The sequence below is a fragment of the Castanea sativa genome, chromosome 6, assembly GCF_040712315.1.
Source record: "Castanea sativa cultivar Marrone di Chiusa Pesio chromosome 6, ASM4071231v1".
Taxonomy (NCBI): Eukaryota; Viridiplantae; Streptophyta; class Magnoliopsida; order Fagales; family Fagaceae; genus Castanea; species Castanea sativa.
The window spans coordinates 2,316,801-2,336,582 of NC_134018.1; the positions used below are offsets into that span (position 1 = coordinate 2,316,801).

The 19,782-nt window shown below is 33.3% G+C and overlaps 2 protein-coding genes and 1 pseudogene across 2 annotated transcripts; 1 reads left to right on the top strand and 2 right to left on the bottom strand.

Annotated features, from left to right (window-relative positions):
• Positions 1 to 206: 206 nt before the first annotated feature.
• Positions 207 to 2,780, bottom strand: LOC142638681 (disease resistance protein RPM1-like). The gene has a single exon (XM_075812737.1). The coding sequence runs from the start codon at positions 2,778 to 2,780 to the stop codon at positions 207 to 209; it is 2,574 nt and encodes an 857-aa protein (XP_075668852.1).
• Positions 2,781 to 5,152: 2,372 nt separating this feature from the next.
• LOC142638683 (uncharacterized) lies at positions 5,153 to 8,764 on the top strand. Its single transcript, XM_075812738.1, has 6 exons — positions 5,153 to 5,173; positions 7,301 to 7,522; positions 7,639 to 7,731; positions 7,823 to 7,930; positions 8,043 to 8,437; positions 8,576 to 8,764. The coding sequence occupies exons 1-5, from the start codon at positions 5,153 to 5,155 to the stop codon at positions 8,424 to 8,426; spliced, it is 828 nt and encodes a 275-aa protein (XP_075668853.1). The 3' UTR covers positions 8,427 to 8,437; positions 8,576 to 8,764.
• Positions 8,765 to 15,779: 7,015 nt separating this feature from the next.
• Positions 15,780 to 18,195, bottom strand: LOC142638687 (disease resistance protein RPM1-like; annotated as a pseudogene).
• Between the last annotated feature and the right edge of the window lie 1,587 nt (positions 18,196 to 19,782).

A 19,782-nucleotide genomic window follows, 5' to 3' on the forward strand; every position in this document is an offset into this window, starting at 1 on the left:
TGAATTTGCAATAAGTTGCATTCTACAAGAAAACAAAATAACAGTAACATCTATGTTAATTAAAACCATACCAGTGGTTCTTCAACAACCATGTTGAACTCTTCATGCCAGGTAGATATAGAAAGAGCTTTGGAGAGCAGGTTATCCCATTACTATAAGAACGAATTAATGGATTGTTTCCAACAGTCCAACAATATTTCTTGCTGTTAGTCCAAGAATTCTATAAGTTCTTCTGGAACACTCGTTTCCTCTATACGGGTGAGAGTACTAATTGCTATACGCACCATGGTAAGACTGTCGCCTTTATCTATAGTCAGCGTTTGAAGTTTAGGCATTGCTAGTCCCGGAATGACTACACACTTCAACCACCTGCATTGTTCAATTACTAATTTCCTTAGTTCCAAAAACCATCCTGCTCGAAATTCAAGTACCTCACCACTGTAAGCATCATGCAGATGGAGCACCTTTAGAGAAGGCAAATCCCAAAGAACCTCAAGGGGGCTTTTCGCCAGTTGTGACTGTCTGAGCTCTAATTTAAACAAACCATTTAGTGAAAGAATCCATTCTGGAATGTTGTGCAACCTCCCTCTAAGAAATAGACTGTTAATCATTTGAGGAGGCTTCTTAACATAATTCAAATCAAGAAACTCCTTTGTTGATTCCACATACAAAGAAGAAAGATGTTTCATCTTCTCAATGGATGCACAAAAATCACGCCCATCTGTATTCTTCAGCTCTGTGATCCCCAGTTTCCTCAGTTCAATCAAGTTCCCCAACTCTTCAACAATACTCCCCTTCTTATTATTTGCCTTGATAAGTGACAATTTCTGTAACCATTTCAAACACCCAATTCCTTGAGACACCTCTACTCCTAAAGTAGCATTATTTCTGCATCGACAATCAATTAATAAATAGAGCAACTTAGGAATGTCCAGGATCCCCATTGGCAACTCTAAGGCAAAAGTTTGTCTAAGATCCAAAACCATCAGGTTCTGAAGCTTGTTGATAGATTTTGGAATCAAATCTATCTTTGTATTCCTTAGATTCAAGTATCTTAGGAGGATGAGTTTGACAACTTCTTGAGGAAAACATTGCAAGGCTGCATTTTCCAAATCTAGAACTCTCAATAACTTGAATTTGCTGAAAAGTTCTTTGGCCATTGATTCCAAACGATCGTCTACCCCGAACACAGAAAAGGTACGAATATTACGGAAGCCCTCTGTTTGTGATATGCAAGGGGAGCAATTGTGAAGAGATAAGCGCCGAGGAATATTCTCACCCAACCTCGTTTCTGCTCCTCTAACAACAGTATAGAAGTTGTCATTCTCAGATTTGAAAAGGATGAACCCTCTTACAAGATTATAAACACGGCAACTCTTTACTTTTCCATCAAAATCCCATTTGTTGACATGGACCAAACTCATTTGAACTAGTTCGTCTAGGTATTCATCTGCCACCTGCTCTAGAGTTTTACCAGCTTTTGCCTCAATGAACCCCTCAGCAATCCACAACCGAACCAGTCTTCCGCGTGTAACTGAGTGATCTTCAGGAAAATTGCAGAAGTACAAGAAACATGATTTGAGATTGGGCAATAGATGAAAATAACTTTGAAATAGTTTTTTAATGTATGTGTGACCAACAGAACTTCCTGGTTCAAACTCAAGACTGTCATGGACTTTTTTGAACTCCATAATATTACTTGGCTTACTTGACAAGAATTTGCCAACTGCAACAATAGCGTGAGGCAATCTTTCACATCTTTTCACAATTTGCACAGACAACTCCTCAACCAATGAACCAGCTGGGAATTTGCCACTCGGGAAGGCCTTCCTATAGAAGAGCTCCCAAGCCTCTTCCCAAGTTAATGGATTCATATTGAGATCATAAATATAATCATGAGGGCTTGCACAATGAGAAGCTAAGTTGCGTCTACGAGTGGAGATGATTATTCTACTACCTTTATCATTAAAAGGAAGTAAACTTTCAATGGAATTCCACTCATCTTCTTTCCAAATACCATCAAAAACAAAGATGTACCTTTTTTGCTGTAAATGCCGAATCAGCATCTCCCTTCCATCAATTCCTGGACCCATATTCTTGCAAATTTCCACTAACAATTGGTCAGGAGAGCGTGGGACAGGAACCCAAGCACAGCATTCAAAATTTCCCTTCACCATTTTATAGACTTCATGGATAAGAGTGGTTTTACCTGTGCCAGCACCTCCAAATACTGAAATTACTGCATATCTTGGTTCATTGTTGAGAATAAGACTGCAAATTTTCCCTCTGCGCCTCTCAATGCCCACAAGATGATCATCCCTAGAAATTGGATAGGCCTCTGGGGGGATCTTTTCAACATTAGAACCGGAAGTAACATCGCGAAATGGATCAGTGCTTTTGATGCTGTTGATCTTGGCTTTGATATCTTTCAATTGGGAGGATAAACGACTGATTGGTTTAAAGTCAGCATAAGAATGACGAACATTATGAAGAGCGATTGTGACCCGGTGATGATGGGGGTGTCCAGTAACATCAAACATGAACTCATCGATTGCAACCTCGGTCTCATACGCTAAATTCCGCACCTTTTGCACTCGATCCTTCCAGCCTTCTGTCTCTTCTCTTCCTTCTGTGTCCATCAAGTAGCTTCTCATGGTCTTCAACAATTCTTTTACTTCATTAATGTCTGGGCTCACCTTGTTGTTATGATATACAGACTGGAGGAAGGGTAGCACGGCATTTAGTAGAGCTATTGCTCCAGTAAGTGCAATTTCCGCCATTCTGCAGTGTCCTCTCTCTTTCTTGGATGTCAATTCTGTAAGTTTAGAGTCTCTCTCTCTCTCTCTGGTGGAGCTAAAGTTGTTTTGGCAATCAGCTCTGCAGATGGGGAATGAACTTTGAACGTTGAGAGTAAATTAGCTGGCTTTGAATTTTCAAATTCCTAAGCTATGGTATATACATAGTTTTCAACCAGCATCGAAACGGTGGGGACCAATGACCAATTCCAAAAGTACAAGATTCCACGAACTTTCCAGTCCACACGGCATATGAATATCGTATATCCTCCAATGAAGTTTCCAGTCGGCATATTGTTGTTTGTGGAAGGACTTTTCCACACGGGATATAATCACTTCTATCAGTTCTACCCTCAAAGTAAAATGAATCTTTCAATAAGAAAAATTGTGTTATGTTGTTTTGTCTTTGGTTTCCAGTTAACTCCATGTGAAAGTATTCACAGAGGGCCAAAATTATGAAACAAGGGTTTATTGCACTGAATAAGGAATTTTCATTTAAAAGTAAATGAAAAGAGCTCAATTAACAGTTATTTTATTTCATATATCTAAGCCGCATAACTATATATACCATTAAATTTGTAATATTTATTGTTAAAATATATCTATTTTAAATAAAGGGAATCTATTGCTGCATGCACAAAATGAAAATATTCAAGATTCCTTTTTGCAAGTAGCATTAGCATTTACCTGCCAAGATAGTGACAAACTTACAAAGAAGGAAAAAGAGCATAACGACAGGAATGGACTTTAGAAGTCAATCAGCTTGTCTTCATCTGCACAATATACACGCGTCGAAAAATGAAGTGCATGGTCATTTTCCACAAGTTGAACGTAAATTTTCTCCACCATTGATTATGATATATAACAGAATACAAAAGTCTCAATTCCTATTTTTATTGTTTGTTTTCTTTTTAATTTGTATTTGTTTTAAGGGGTCCAATTTATAGTATTTTTTCCTTTTATAATTATGGTAGGTAGCTATAGTTGTTTTCAAAATGGTTAATAAGGTTCTATATATAATGATGTTTCATGAAGTACAATTTTATCAGATCTCCTCAGCTATGTGAATGAGATGGCTGCTAATTTTGGTTAGCTGTATGTGACACTTACAATGAACTTTCATGTTTTTGAATTAGGGTATCCTCTAGATTTTACACATTATACTACATGTTTTATAGGCACTAGTTTTGTTAAATTTGGCTAGCTAGGAGACTTTCTTATATGCATGCAGTTAATTGCCGGGAAACAAAGAAATTTAGGGAAAAAAAAAAGTCTCAGACACGCTTACATATTACAAAATGGAGACTGTTCCAAGTTCTTATTTTCTTCTCAAGTGATTAATATGGGGTATGAAATATCTTTGAAATAGTAAGAAGAACAAGTCTCAATCAATGCAGATGTGCGGTTTTAGCCTTTTAGGACTTTCCTTGAGGTTACAACGTACAAGGGAAACATCTTCCTGGATAGAACTGAGCTATTTCTCTATTGGAATGAGACCCCAATAAAAGAATGACTCAGTCTGACTAGTATGTAGCCAAATTGTGGGGTTATTGAGACTACATTTGACTAACCAATATTTCTCTCTCTATATTGTACCGAGTATATATTAATTTTTCTAACAAAATTAATAACCAAAGAGCTATTCTAGTTTTGAGTTTGTCTTGTATTCAATATACTTGATCAGACAATTATACGGGGTATGATGTTAAATTACTACATTTGACTAACTATACATCTCTTAATTTCTCTCTCTTAAATGAATTCAATAGGTTGGACTCCACTTAATATATAATAAAAGAGTGATAGATTAAATGATTAAGTTTACAACTTTTTCAAAAGTTTAAATCATTAAGAAATTATGAATTTAATCAATTAATCTAACACTCTCTTTTCACATATGAGTTTAAGCCACCTTTATTAAATGGGGCTTAACACATGTATCATGTTAATTAACGATTATTTCACAAACTTATCTTAACACATTAAAAAGCTTGTTATTGCTTAATATTGATTTGAGTCAACAAAAAGATGTCTATCAAGAGGCCCGAAACATTATCACCAAAGAATGGTTAATGGTCATCTAGGTGGTAAAAATACTAAAAAACAGTTCTCATAGAGCAAACGTGATAAGCATAAGGTAAAATACATTCATTTCTATAATTTAATTTTTATTTTTAAAAAAAAAATGGTAGGGGTGGTGGTGGTTTTTTTTTCTGGTGGTATGTGCTAAATGGTCTCAATTCTCGAACTTTGAACTTTATGGGCCTTAATTACTCTTTCAAGTAACAGGGTTTGTATGTTTGACCATATGGACCATCAAAACAAAAAAAATTGTTTGACCATATAGCCCGTTGAAAATGGCATTGCCATTAGACATGGTAATACGGGTGGATGGGATTGACTTGTATTTTCATATGAATTTGTTTTTTAATAAAGAAAATAACATTGATTTGTCATTTAGAAAGTTATGCAACAAATTACTTTATATAAAATATATTACTTTGAATTTCATCACCTATATCAAGAATGAACTCAATTAAACTTATTAATACATATTTAATAATTTTAAAATTATACAAATCCTATCATTGCTATTTAAAACAAAATAACACAGATAAATAAAAACAAATACACAAATTTTATTTCTACATGTAAAGTTAAATTTATTCAACTATATGTTGACTTTATTCTGTGGAGTATTTTGACTGAATATTGCAAAAAATCGAGTTTATTTATGATATGGGTATTGTTCAAACTTATTTGGAGAAATGAGGACAGAAGTGAATTTCGACAATGGTGTTGCCGAAATTCTGAGAAAAAGTAGGAGAGAGGAGAGAGAAATGATGTGATGGATGTGGGGGAGAGAAAAGGGAATTTCGGCAATGATATTGCCAAAAATAAAAAAATAAAAATAACAAAGCTGAATTTCTTCTGCAATTGAATTGCCGAAATTGAAGGATTAAAAAAAGAAAAAAAATAAAACTGAATTGTGGCAAGAGTAATATTATGACCACAAACTATTTTACCATATTTTTACAAACTGTTGTTATGGTCAATTTCTTACTAGTTCATATCAAGGCCCACCAATAACATCACTTTTTTATTTACCAATAATCATTCATCACATTAGCAATTTATGAAAGTTTTTGTAAAAAAATTTGTATCTGTAGCATTTTGCCAAAAGTGGAGGATTAAAAAAAAAACACTAAATTGTGGCAATTGAATTGCTGAAATTAGAGAGGTAAAAAAGTGTGGTTGTAGCATTTTTTTTTTTTTTTTTACTCCTCCAATTTCGGCAATTCAATTGCCACAATTGAGGTTTTTTTTTTTTTTTTTTTTTTTTTTTTTTTTTTGTTGTAATCCTTCACTTTTGGCAAAATGCTAGAGATACAAATTTTTTTACAAAAAATTTAATAAATTGCTGATGTAATGAGTAATTATTGGTAAATAAAAAAGTGATATTATTGGTGGGCCTTGATGAGAACTAGTAAGAAATTGGTCATAACAACAATTTGTAAAAATATGGTAAAATAGTTTGTGGTCGTAGCATTACTCTTGCCATAGTTTAGTTTTATTTTTTTCTTTTTTTAATCCTTCAATTTTGGCAATTCAATTGCCAAAATTCAACTTTATTTATTTATTTATTTATTTTGGCAATATCATTGCTGAAATTTCCTTTTCTCTCTCCCACATCTGTCACATCATTTCTCTCTCCTCTCTCCTACTTTTTCTCATAATTTCGGCAACACCATTGCCGAAATTCACTTCTCTCCTCATTTTCCCAAATAAGTTTGAATGGTGCTCATATCACAAATAAACTCGATTTTTTGCAATATTCAGCCAAAAGACTCTTATTCAATGCCAAATTTACTTGTAATTCAGCATTTAGAAACCCTGTATTTAGGTGGGAATAATATAAGGGTTGTGTGTGAGAGAGTGTGAAGAATTAATCAAGAGTGTGCAACAAGATGTGATTTGTGATTGTATCTCGCGACTGACTCGCGAGTGGTGACTCACTAGAATGTAGCACACGTGTGAAGCATGCAAGAAGTTAAAAGGTCAGGACAGCTGGATCACTACAAGACAAAAAGTACAGTATGGTCATTCTGTTAACTGACAACTAGAACTCGCGACTCATCCACACTACAACAAAATGTATTTTTAGTGACGAAAATTAGTGAGGAAATATTTTTCGTCACTAAAAATATAGCTTTAGTGACGAAATATTCATTTCGTCACTAATGGTGAAAAAAATTATAACATTTAGTGACGAAAAATAAATTTCGTCACTATTGTGATCTGAAAAATAGGCGCCAAGAGAGGGAAACTTTAGCGCGAATTTAATTAATCTATAGTGACGAAATATTTCGTCACTAAAAGTTGAAATTTTTAGTGACGAAACATTTCGTCACTATAGGTTTTGCACTTACATATTTTTAGTGACGAAATCATAATTCGTCACTAAAACTATGCTTTAGTATATATATATACTTTTCATTTTACAGGATCAGTTTGAGCTACAAGGAGATTCCAACTTGGTAACGAAAACATTAAATACAAAATGTGGAAGATTATTGAGTTCTAGCTCCTACAAGTTGCATCAAGCTTATAAAAAGCTCGTACAATCTCATGGTGCTGACTATGCAAGAAGCCACCCGCCAAAGAATGCCAAACTTGAGCTGTGGACTGAACTTATTGATGAGAGATGGACCAATAAGGATTGGCTGGTAAATTATTTATGCATATATTATTATTATCCAATGTTTACTATATTATGTTGTAAACTAATTAGATTAATACTTAGATTCATGATCTAATAGATATCTTGAATGTTGTTTATTAGGAAAAATCAATAAAGAACTCTGAAAATAGGAAGAAAACTTCAGGCAAACATAGATGCGGGACGAAGGCACTTGCTGTTAGGGTTGATGAGGAGGTGCTATTTTTTCATTTTTCTTAAACTTTAGTATATTACATGTTGTGATTAATAAGTATAACTATCTAACACTTGAATGTTAATTAATCAGACAAATAGTAATGACGGTCAAGTTCCTGAATTAGCAAAAATCTTCAAAGATGTTCATTTCAATCCAAATACAAATATGTGGATACACCATGAGGATGAAGCTACATATGTATGTATATCATTCCATCCTTATCATTCCATCTCTATCATGTTTGTAAAGCTATAACATATGTATTATTAATGTTGTGATTGTTTGTTTCTTTCTCCTTTTCAAATGATAGGAAAATATTCTCAAAGTGCAAGAGGATCATTGTCAAGATCCTAATGCAATTCCCCTTACACAAGAGGAGATCTCAAACTTGGTTTTTAAGAAAAAGTCCGGTGTTGTAAAAGGACTTGGCATGAGACCTTCTTCTTCTCTAGTAACCACCGCCTCATCTAATTCCTCAGTAGAGTATATTCAACGGTTAGAAAATGAGATCATTGAGCTCAAAGAGGCAAGAGCTAAGGACCAAGAGGAGCGAGCTAGGGACCAAGAGGCACGAGCTAGGGACCAAGAGGCACGAGCTAAGCAAGAAGAGGTCCAAAAGAATATTCTTAATTTTTTAAGGAGAAATGGTTATGATGACGCTCTTACCTATGGGGGTGGTTCAACTTCAAGTTAAAACATGTTTTGGTTAGTACTTTCTTTTAGCAATTGACCCATATTATATGGTATGACTACTCTTAATGTATTGTTAGAAATGTTTCTTCTAATATAATTAATGTTTTTACTTTATGATTTTAATGTAGTATTGGTTTTATATTTGTGCAGATTTCTTATTGGTGGTTTTAAGAAGATTTACTTTTGGCATTACTTGAAGACATATGAGGACATCTTCCGTTAGTTCTAATTATATTATGCTACACTTTTTGTATTGTTATAACACATCTTGAGTTATTGTAGACGTTGAAAACAATTATTGTATGGAAGGAGTTTGAATTAGATACTTGTTTTATTTTTTACTTGTGGAATGTATGGATCTTTTTTTATAAATGCGTTGTTGAAATAAATGTATTATTCAAATGTGAGGTTTTAGCAATGTAATAATAGGTTACAGGTTAATATCAAAGCGATGAAAAAAATAAAAACAGAAAATAAGTTTTAGTGATGAAATATTTCGTCACTAAATGTAACAAAATTTTGTAAGAAATGGATTTAATGACGAAAATTTTTGTCACTATATGTGCATAGATTTTCTTAAAAATAGTTTTAGTGACGAACTTTTTCGTCACTATATGTACCCGATAAATAGTTTTAGTGACGAAATTATTCGTCACTAAATATGATTTAATAAACTAAATTGTTTTTAGTGACGAAATATTTTCGTCACTGAATGGTGTTTTTAGTGAGGAAAACATTTAGTGACGAAACGTTTTCGTCTCTAAAAGTTAAAAAAAAAAAAATCAAATCGGACTTTTAGTGACGAAATTTTTCGTCACCAGGACTTTTAGTGACGGGGTTTCAGCGACGAAATGAATTTCGTCACTAAAAGTCCAATTTCGTCACTAAATGTGTTTAGTGACGAAATATTGGAATTTTAGTGACGAATTTTTTCGTCACTGAAAATACATTTTGTTGTAGTGCCATGTCGCAAGTGACTCGCTAGTGCACCCTATTTTGCTAAAAGGTGACTTTTCACATTCCTTCTCATACCCTACTATAAATACCCTTATATCCACGAAATGTAGAGAGTTTCTAGAGAGAATTTTGAGAGAGAAACCCTAGAGAAAAATAAGATTGATTCATCTACAATCTTATACATTTGATTCTCCTTCCTCTACTCTCATCCTCTCCATTGTCATACCCATGAGAGGGTCTTAAGCCAAACCCTTACCTCACCAAATTTAGAGTAGTGAGAAGGTTCTTGGTGTTTAGGAAGCAGTTCAAAAGAGAACTAATTCATATTGGTTGATGCAATAGGCTGATTGCGGGATCCAGTAAACTAGAGAAGACAATGTTAGGCGTAACTTTGTTGGAGCAAGAAGCTTAGAGGGCTTAGGTGCATCGGGTAGATTAGGCTTAGAGGGTCTATTGCTATTTAAGTATTTCAACTGATTTTCTAGTGGATCATTTTACCACTTGGAGGACGGCGAAGAGAATTTTCGCCGAATTCTTTAGTTTCCTCTTCGATAACACGTGTCGGTGTTATCTTGTGTTTGCTTCCTTTTATCCCTTACTCTTTGCTTTTAATTACTGTTGAGTTGTGATTAAAATATGGCTTAGAGTAGTTTGCATATTTGGATATTGCGTATATTTCATATTCCGCACATATATTATTTGAATATAAACTTGCTTTGGGAAATTTGGATTTGGAGGTCTAAACATTCACAAATGTTTTACACACTAAGTGAGCTTTCACTACACAATATCAACATCTCAAAATATAAAACAAAATTACAAATGACTTATTAGATACCTCATTTGACAAAGAATAAAAAAATATAATAAATTTACAATCTTGAAAATTAATTTTATAATCTATTATCAATTGTAGCTGGCACTCTATTTCAATTTGAGACATGCATTAAAGTTTGATTGTTGACTTATTTATACATGGTCTCTTTTTATAATATCATGTCAATGTTAAGCAACACACATTCTAGGAAATATCATAATTTATTTTGAAAAGCCGTTTATTTTGGACATAAATTGTTTAAAAATTAGGTCTAAGAATTCATAATTAATGCTAATTTGATACTTTGACTTCACTATTTTCACACTTGTGAATGTTTCTCACACATGTCTACAATTTTAAATCTATGTTTTTAACTCTACTGTAACCAGATTATTTTAGCATGTACTTTACTATTTGATATCTAAAAATCTTTACTCATTACAAAATGCTCAACCATTCATCTTTCAATAAATTTGCATGCAGTTATGTAAATATTTCAACTCGACCCGACCCACAACCCGATGTGGCCACAAGGCCTACATCTATAAGACAAGAATCCAACTGGTTACATTTTCATTTTCATCTACATTTTCTTCATTTTCATGATCTTCATTTTCATGATTTTCATTTTACAAATTTATCACAATTTTAATATTGAAATTAAAAAATTTGCAAATGAATTTGCAATAAGTTACATTTTATGGTAATGCCTAACAAAAGAATGCTATTATGATAATGTTTAGATAGGGAAGCCACTATGATCGCCCCTTTCAACCTTTTTTCTTTAAATAATATATATATATATATATATATATATATTTATATTCATTATATTTTTCTTAAGCACTTTCAATTGCAAGTTTGAACTTGGGACCTCTATTTCTTAACCCACTTGAGTGTAAGCCCAATGACCACTAGATCACCATCCTTAATGGTCATCTATAACATATATTGTTAAACCAAGTTTCTCTTGTTTGCATGGAAGAGATAATATGTCATAACCCAAACTCATGGAACATGAATTTAGATGCATAACTAACTTACTGATCTTACATAACTCAATAAACATAATTAATTTAAACATAATTCAGTGAATTCCAAATAAACAATGCTCTTAATAAATCTCTTACAATAACTAAAACCCACAATTTAGAAATAATCTCCAAATACCATAAAATCTAAAGCAGAATAAAAATAACTAAAAATCTTTTAAGGCTTCAAGTATTATTGACATCGCCTAAAAACTCTCATGCTCTACCTTGCACCTTACGAAGTAATCCAAAAGTTATGTCTCCTAACTAAACTTTAATCTGAAAATTGTAATTAATGGGGTGAGCTACACATCCAATAAGCAATTATACACAATACACAACAGAATAGAGTCAAACAAAACAAAGCACGAGTATTTTGACTTCACAAATTCACTCAATGATATCAAATGTAATTATTCCAAAACATATAATAAATCACTTAATACATATGTAATCACATCTTAAAATTATTCGAAAACGCATACATATAATTGATCAAAGCACAGTGTCACATATACACATATCACATATTTTCACATACAACCCTGTGAGCAGGTTTACACCTATACCTGATCAATTCTAAAAAAAATTATTTTGAGTCACATATCACAAAAGCAAAGTTTATACAAAATAGAATAATTTTCTTAATATTAACAATTATTCCAGATAAAGAGACATATCGAAGATCACAATATCGAATTGAAACATAAATCAAAGGATGCTTGATTCTCTTAGGGAATGAATAAGAACTGAAAAATTTATATGAATATTTTTACAATTGTTGAGTAAGTTTTGAAAACCCAATTTGCTAAAAGAAGCGTCTTAAATACCATTTGGAAAATAAGAATAGGACTTTGAAATCACTTGGTTTTAAACAAACTTAAAGAACAAGAACCATTTTAGAAAACTTATCTTGAAACTCAATTCCTTTCTGAAAATAGTTTTATTTAGATATCATCTTTTAAATGAGATTTAGATGTTCAAAACTTTATTTAAAATTCAAAGTTTCTCTTTAAAAAATTATTTAAAATTCAAAGTTTCTCTTTAAATGACATAAAAAAAATGCTTTTGATAAACTTTAGAAATCGTAAGCTTAAAAACATAATTTTTGAAAAATTTTGACTTCTAAGAACCTAATGAACAAAACTTGTGTATATTATGCATAATTACTTACAGCACTTGAAGCACTCTAAAAGTCCAGTCGAAACACCCTCCAAAAAGTCTCAAAATACTCTTAAATAGGACCTTTAATTAACCATGGAAATTACTTAATATCCTCCACAAAATATAAAGCTTATCGAATCATACAAACTAATTCACTAAGATTATACTTTGTTTAATTAAATAATAACATTGATGCAAGGCATCTCTACCCAAAAATATGTTTCCTTGAATTTATCAAAACTCATAGGTAGTAGCCAAAACTTTAGGATTTAATATATGTCCTAAAAGAAAAGTAAAACCTCAACATGAATTTGGCTCTATAACCGTGAATTTGTTCTAGAATATACACACAGTGGGCAACTAGGATCCAATATATATAACCCCAAAAAAAAAAAAATCAAAGCCATCCTAATATATATAACCAATGAAAAATGTTAAAGCCATCCTAATATATATATATATATATATATATATATATATATATATATATATAGGTATGTATGTATGTATGTATGTATAAACCCAATCATTAAAGCCATATTCATGATTAAGATTTGAAATTCCATGATTTTGTTCTAAAATACTAACCATAGGCAACCTAGTGAAATCGTGTACTGACTACTAGCAATTTAATCTAATATATATCATCTCTTGTTAGACCCTAAGTCCTCAAATTCAATGGGTAACACTACCATAAACATAAGAGTATAACCATCAGATCTTTATTTGAATAATGCTAATATATAAACATCTTTCCATTGTAATTGAATTGACATGACTTGATCTTACCATGTTGACAAAACCATAAATATATCTCAAGATTTATAATAGTATAGTAATATTGAGATGGGGTTCTCACCTTGATTTTGTAGCCAAACCTTATGCCCTCAAACAATTTTGCTCCCTTCTTTTGTCACGCTACCTCTCTCTCTCCCTCTCAAATTTTCTTTGGCGTCCATAGGGGTGGCAAAATCTGACACGACCCGCAAACCTAACATGACTAACCCGTTTATAAACAGGTCATGAGTTGAGGCTAAACGGGTTCGAGTCATATTCGGGTTGACATGGCTAACCCTTTTAATAAACGAGTCGTGTTCATGTTCAACATGCAAACCCGCCTGACCCATTTGACACGTTTAGCTTATAAAATTATTAGTTATTTTGATATTATTCCTTAATTAATGGTTTTTTCATATGTTTATTACAATATTTATAGTTGTAATTTTATTTTTATTTTAGATATATGGGAATTGATAAAAATTATATAGGTTTTATATGACCTATTAATCAAATATATTATTAAATGAGTCATTTATATTGACCTTTACATGACTTGTTAATTAAGCGAGTTAAACGTGTCGGGTCAGGTCGACCTGTTGAATAAACAAGTTGTGTTCAGATTGAGGATTCTTGACACACTTACTAAACAGGTCGGGTTCGAGTCAACCCATATAACTGAATACTCATGGCTTGACATGACACAAACCCGACCCGCAAACATGAATTGCCATCCTTACATCCACTTTTACTAAGAAACCTTTCTAATAAAAACTCTAATTTATCTTTTCCTCTACCCTTTATTTTAACGCATCAGAGATGTGGGCTTGGTGGGGTAGTGAGCTGGAGTTTAAAATCCACTTGAACATATCTCTTAAATCTCCAAAAGGCCCATAAAACATCTTCCTCTTTTATTTATTTATTTATTATTTTAACTGCCACACTAAATTGTATACATTAAAACTTTAATTTTCTCACCTATTTGATAACAACACAAAACTGTCTACTCTTATCTTATTGTGCACACACATATAGTACCTCAATTTTATATTAATAATGACGATGATGATGATGTTCATAAAATCAAATCCGCGTATTACATAATAATTGCAACAGAATAGAATAACTCCATTTTAGGCTTTACTTACCCTTTTTGAGGTCAAGATTCTCTTGATTTTGAGGAAATTCTATTATGGAGTTCTTAAAATTTTATTATTTTAAAATATAATATTTGGATTTTACTAAGTTATTAATTTGAAAACAAAAGTCAACAATCATCTTTTTCTATTAAAAAAATTAACTGATATCTATATGTGAGGTGTACATGTACTACCGTACATGTACTACCGTGTACAAACCAAGCATCTCAACCATTCATGCTACTTCTCTAATGTTTTATCAATGGTATCAAAAAAAAAAAAAAAAACCAAAAAAAAAAACAAAAACAAAAGAACCATTCATGGTAGTTTCAACCAAGCATTGTGCCTATTATTCAACGACTTCATTGAATATTTCCTAATTTGTCTAATTATGTGAGCGAAAAATTGAAGGAAACGATGTTGAGGTTCAAAATGGGGTATACCTAAGTTGAGGTTCTACATTTACTCATTACTAGTCTTCTTATCGGCGACTCTGGCTATGAAATGACCCAAAAGATTAGTTAAATTCAGGATTGAGATTGACAATCCATTGATCATCATTTACAATGAAGGTTTAGGATTTGGAGCTGGATGATTGATGACGCTCTGAGGCCTCAAATGGAAACAAAGAGTATGTCAATAGGGTCATTTCGGCAGTAGCAACAGCCAATCCCAATAAAATTTTGCAGTTTATGCCAAATAATGTACTATGCTTAACACTATATAAAAGATTTTGGATTGTAACCTTCAGGAGATGCAGTTTATTATTTGCAAAAGCAATATGCAACCACAAATAAAAATCCGCTATCCCACTTTATATTCATGCGACAACCATCATATATCTATAACTACTAGAATGTAATCCATGCTTAGGATTATATTTTCTGTCAGAACAATGACTATCCACACCTTCCCTCTAACACTAAAGATATGTGCTTGGATGATAGCCAAAGTTAATCGAGCGTTGTGAATGGAAGTAGCGATATGAAAGACCACTCACCATAATCCCACATTGCTATATTACAAAAAAGGATATACACATTTCTGCACTTGAAAGGAGAATAGCTAGAAGACGTGAGAGTTTTATGTGATTCAGCCACAAAGCCTGCATCCATGGTACAAGAACCGATCCAATTACATTTTCTTCATTCACTTAGATGATAATACATTCCAATAGAACTAACTTTAATAAGGGGAATTACATACACAAATCAAGCACTATTTGAATTTTGAATTGAAATTAAACAATCGGCAAAATGAATTTGCAATAAGCTGCATTCTACAAGAAAACAAAATAACAGAACCATCTATGTTAATTAAAACCATACCACAGTGGTTCTCCAACAACCATGTTGAACTCTTCGTGCCAGGTAGATATAAAAAGAACTTTGGAGAGCAGCTTATCCCATTACTATAAGAACGAATTAATGGATTGTTTCCAACAGTCCAACAATATTTCTTGTTGTCTATTAGTCCAAGAATTCTAAATGGTGTTCTGGAACATTTGTTTTCTTTAAATGGTCGAGAGTAATAGCTGCTATGTCCACCATTGTAAGACAGTTACAGTTTTCTATAGTCAGCATTTGAAGTTTAGGCACTGCTAGTCCCGGAATGACTACACGCTTCAACCACCTGCATTGTTCAATTACTAATATCCTTAGTTCCAAAAACCATCCTGCTCGAAATTCAAGTACCTCACCACTGTAAGCATCATGCAGATGGAGCACCTTTAGAGAAGGCAAATCCCAAAGAACCTCAAGAGGGCTTTTTGCTAGCTGTGACCATTTGAGTTCTAATTCAAGCAAACCTTTTAGTGAAAGAATCCATTCTGGAATGTTGTGCAGCCTCCCTCCAAGAAATAGATTTTCAATCATTTGAGGAGACTTCTTAACATGATTCAAATCAAGAAACTCATTTGCCGATTCCACATACAAAAAAGAAAGATTTTCCACCTTCTCAATGTTTGCACAAAAATCACAACTGTTTTTATTCTTGAGCTCTGTGATCCCCAGTTTCCTCAGTTCAATCAAGTTCCCCAACTCTTCAACAATACTCCCATTCTTGTTATTTTCCTTGGTAAGTGACAATTTCTGTAACCATTTCAAATACCCAATTCCTTGAGACACCTCTACTCCTACAGTAGCATTATTTCTGCCTCGACAATCAACTAATAAATAGAGCAACTTTGGAAGTTCCAGGATCCCCATTGGCAACTCTAGGACAAAAGCTTGTCTAAGGTCCAAAACATATTGGTTCTGAAGCTTCTTAATAGATTTTGGAAGTGAATCAATCTTTGTATTCCTTAGACTTAAGTACCTCAGAAGGTTGAGAGTGACAACTTCTTCAGGAAAAACCAGCAAGACTGCATTTTCCAAGTCTAGAACTCTCAATAACCTAAAGTTGCTAAAACTCCTCTGGCCAGTAATTCGAAACTCCAGTCTCCCCCAAACATAGAGAGGTACGAACATGAGAGAAGTCCTTCCCTTGTAATATATTGGTGGTGCAAATATGGAGAGACAAGCGCCGGTCCTTCTGACTCAAATTTGTATGTGGACTTGTAATAACAGTAACAAAATTTTCTTTCTCAGATTTGAAACTCGGCAACTCCTCACTCGTCCTTCACAATCCCATCTACTCACTTGAACCAAGCTCATCTGAACTAGCCCGTCTAGGTACTCATCATCCACTTGCTCCAGAATTTGACCTCTTTTTTCCTCAATAAACCCCTCTGCTATCCACAAGCGAATTAGTATTCCGCGTGTAACAGAGTAATCTTCAGGAAAATTGCAGTAGTACATGAGACAAGACTTAAGATTAGGTGATAGATGGTAGTAACTCTGCAAGAATTTTCCGATATATTCAAGGCTTCCTGGTTCAAACTCAAGATTGTCATGGACTTTCTTGAACTCCATAATAGTTTGTGGCTTACTTGATAAGATATTGCCAATTGCAACAATCGCATGTGGCAATCCTTCACATCGTTTCACAATTTTCTCAGACCACTCCTCACATGAAATAAGGCATTTACCATCTGGGAAGGCCTTTTTAACGAAGAGCTCTGAAGCCTCTTCCCATGTTAATGGATTTAGATTGAGATCATAAATAAAATCATGAGAGGTTGCACAATAAGAAGCAATGTTGCGTTTACGAGTAGAAACGATTATTACAAGTACATATTTGCATTTCTACCTTGATTATTACAAGTACATTTCTAATGCATTTCCACTCATCTTCACTCCAAATACCATCCAAAACAAGTATGTACCTTTTCTTCTGTAAATGATTGTGTAGACACCGTCTTCGATCTGTTCCTTGGTAAGCTGGTAATTCCAACGCCTCCCAAATTCTCTCTAACATGCCCTCACAAGAGCGTGATGCAGGAACCCAAGCATGGCATTCGAAAGTTACCTTCACCATTCGATAGACTTCATAGATAAGAGTGGTTTTACCCGAGCCAGCACCTCCTAATACTGAAATTACAACATCCCTTAATTAATTGTTGAGAATAAGTCGCCGAAGTTCATTTCCGCGCCTTTCAATGCCCACAAGAGGCTCATCCGAGGAATATGGATACGCCTATGGAGGGATCTATGCAGCCGTAGAACTTGAAGGCAAGTTAGAGCACCCAATGCGAAGTTTCTCTAAGTCATTTATTCGGCCTCTGATCTTGTCTTTGATATCTCTCATTGAAGAGGACAATTGAATACCTGGAATAAAGTTCTTAACAGGGTGAGCAAAATTATGAACAATTTTCCTGGCCTGATGAGTATGGAAGTGTTCAGGAACTTGAAACATGTATTCTTCAATTGCATCCTCAGCCTTCAGTATCTTGATTCCGGACGTTTTTAACTTGATCCTTCAAACCTTCAGTATCTTCTCTTCCATCTGTGTCCTTAAGGAAGCGCAAATTCAGCTTCAGCCATTAATTCTGTCTATTTTCTCTTCTAGTTTGTTCTCTCTCTCTCTCTGGCTAAGCAAATATGAAGGTATTCTACCAAATATATATATATATATATATATATATATATATATATATATATATATATATTGAAGGTTAACTTGCTACATTGAGCAATTTTGGTACTTCTAAGATATGTTTTAGTCCTAAATGCAATTTGCTGGAAACTTCATTTCTTTTAGGAGATGCTATAATACACGCTTACAACATGAAGGCCACATGACTATTCTACGTTTCTTATCTCAGCGTGGAAATTTTCTGAAACATTTGGAATAATATTTTTGGTAAGAGAAACTTGAGCAATGCAGGTGGATACTAGGTAATTAGGAACGAGTAATGCTAAGGACACATAAAATGGCACAAAGTTGAATCATTTTATGTATCTCTAGCACTACTCATTAGGAACTTAGCTCTTTCATGCAAAAATTCGTTTTTTGAAAATAAAAATCCCATGTCCACCGTTCCTTAGGGCCCATTTGGTAAGCAAATTTGAAGAATGTTTTGTGTGATGGAATGCTCACAACCACAGGCCCCACTTTGGAGTGAGTTGCTTGGTAAGGGAACTCTAACAAGGGTATTTAGATAAAAGTATTGGGTGGTTTAAAACAAATAGTTAGTGTTTCACTTTGCATTCCATCAATTACCGTGTGTTATGTGTTTAATTTCTTTCCATTTTAAGTTTTGGTTATTTCATAAAGAAAAAATGAACTTGTGGCAAGTTATAATTAGTGGAATATTAAGAGTGATAAGAAGATTTTTATTTTTTATGAACAAATACTTTTATTCAATCAACAAAAGTGACTCTTTAGTAGTGTGATACTATTATGTGCAATCATGTAATATTCTTTCACATGAGGTGAATTTCATATGTTATATGAGAGGATGTTGCATTCAACCAATATATCACTCAAAATAATAAATCAACGACCCATCCCAAAGTGAGAGGATGTTACATGGAACATGTTACACAAAATAATAAAACCTCTACCAAGCAAGGACAAATTCAACTCTCTCTGAGACAAAATCAATAAAACTAGGCTAATTCAGAATTTACACAAACAAAAGCCAATCAACAGCTACAACAAAGCAGCCACTTAGCTCAATACGTGCCGGCCCTCAAGTACCCAAAAAAAAAAAAAAAAAAAAAGAGTAATGTTCCAAATAGAGGAAAGGATTCTATTATGTTAGGATTATTCTTCATTGTTACTGATCTGAATCTGATATAATTCATAAATTTTTTTACTATAGTCTCCATAGTCTCCTTCACTTCTCATAGCTCCTCCATGAATGGGCCCACCGTTCCTTTCCATCCAAATAATAAATATATTGTTGCTGAAAAGAGAAAAAAAATACCATAAGGACCACACAACGGTGTAGCTTGATGGTAGGAGTCCTTATTCTAGCACTTAAAAAGAAGCCGTTCGAACGATAGTCCCAACAAAACTCTTTTGGTACACATGATATTACCCATTGTCATCATGTGAATATATATAAAATAAATTTTTTTATTTTTT

Bases quoted from the DNA above. Each gene is read 5' to 3' on its own strand.
- LOC142638681 (XM_075812737.1), bottom strand. From the start codon at position 2,780: ATGGCGGAAATTGCACTTACTGGAGCAATAGCTCTACTAAATGCCGTG.
- LOC142638683 (XM_075812738.1), top strand. From the start codon at position 5,153: ATGGCATTGCCATTAGACATG. The intron at 7,523-7,638 runs GTAAATTATTTA...GTTGTTTATTAG, and splicing joins GGACCAATAAGGATTGGCTG to GAAAAATCAATAAAGAACTC. The intron at 7,732-7,822 runs GTGCTATTTTTT...TTAATTAATCAG, and splicing joins CTGTTAGGGTTGATGAGGAG to ACAAATAGTAATGACGGTCA.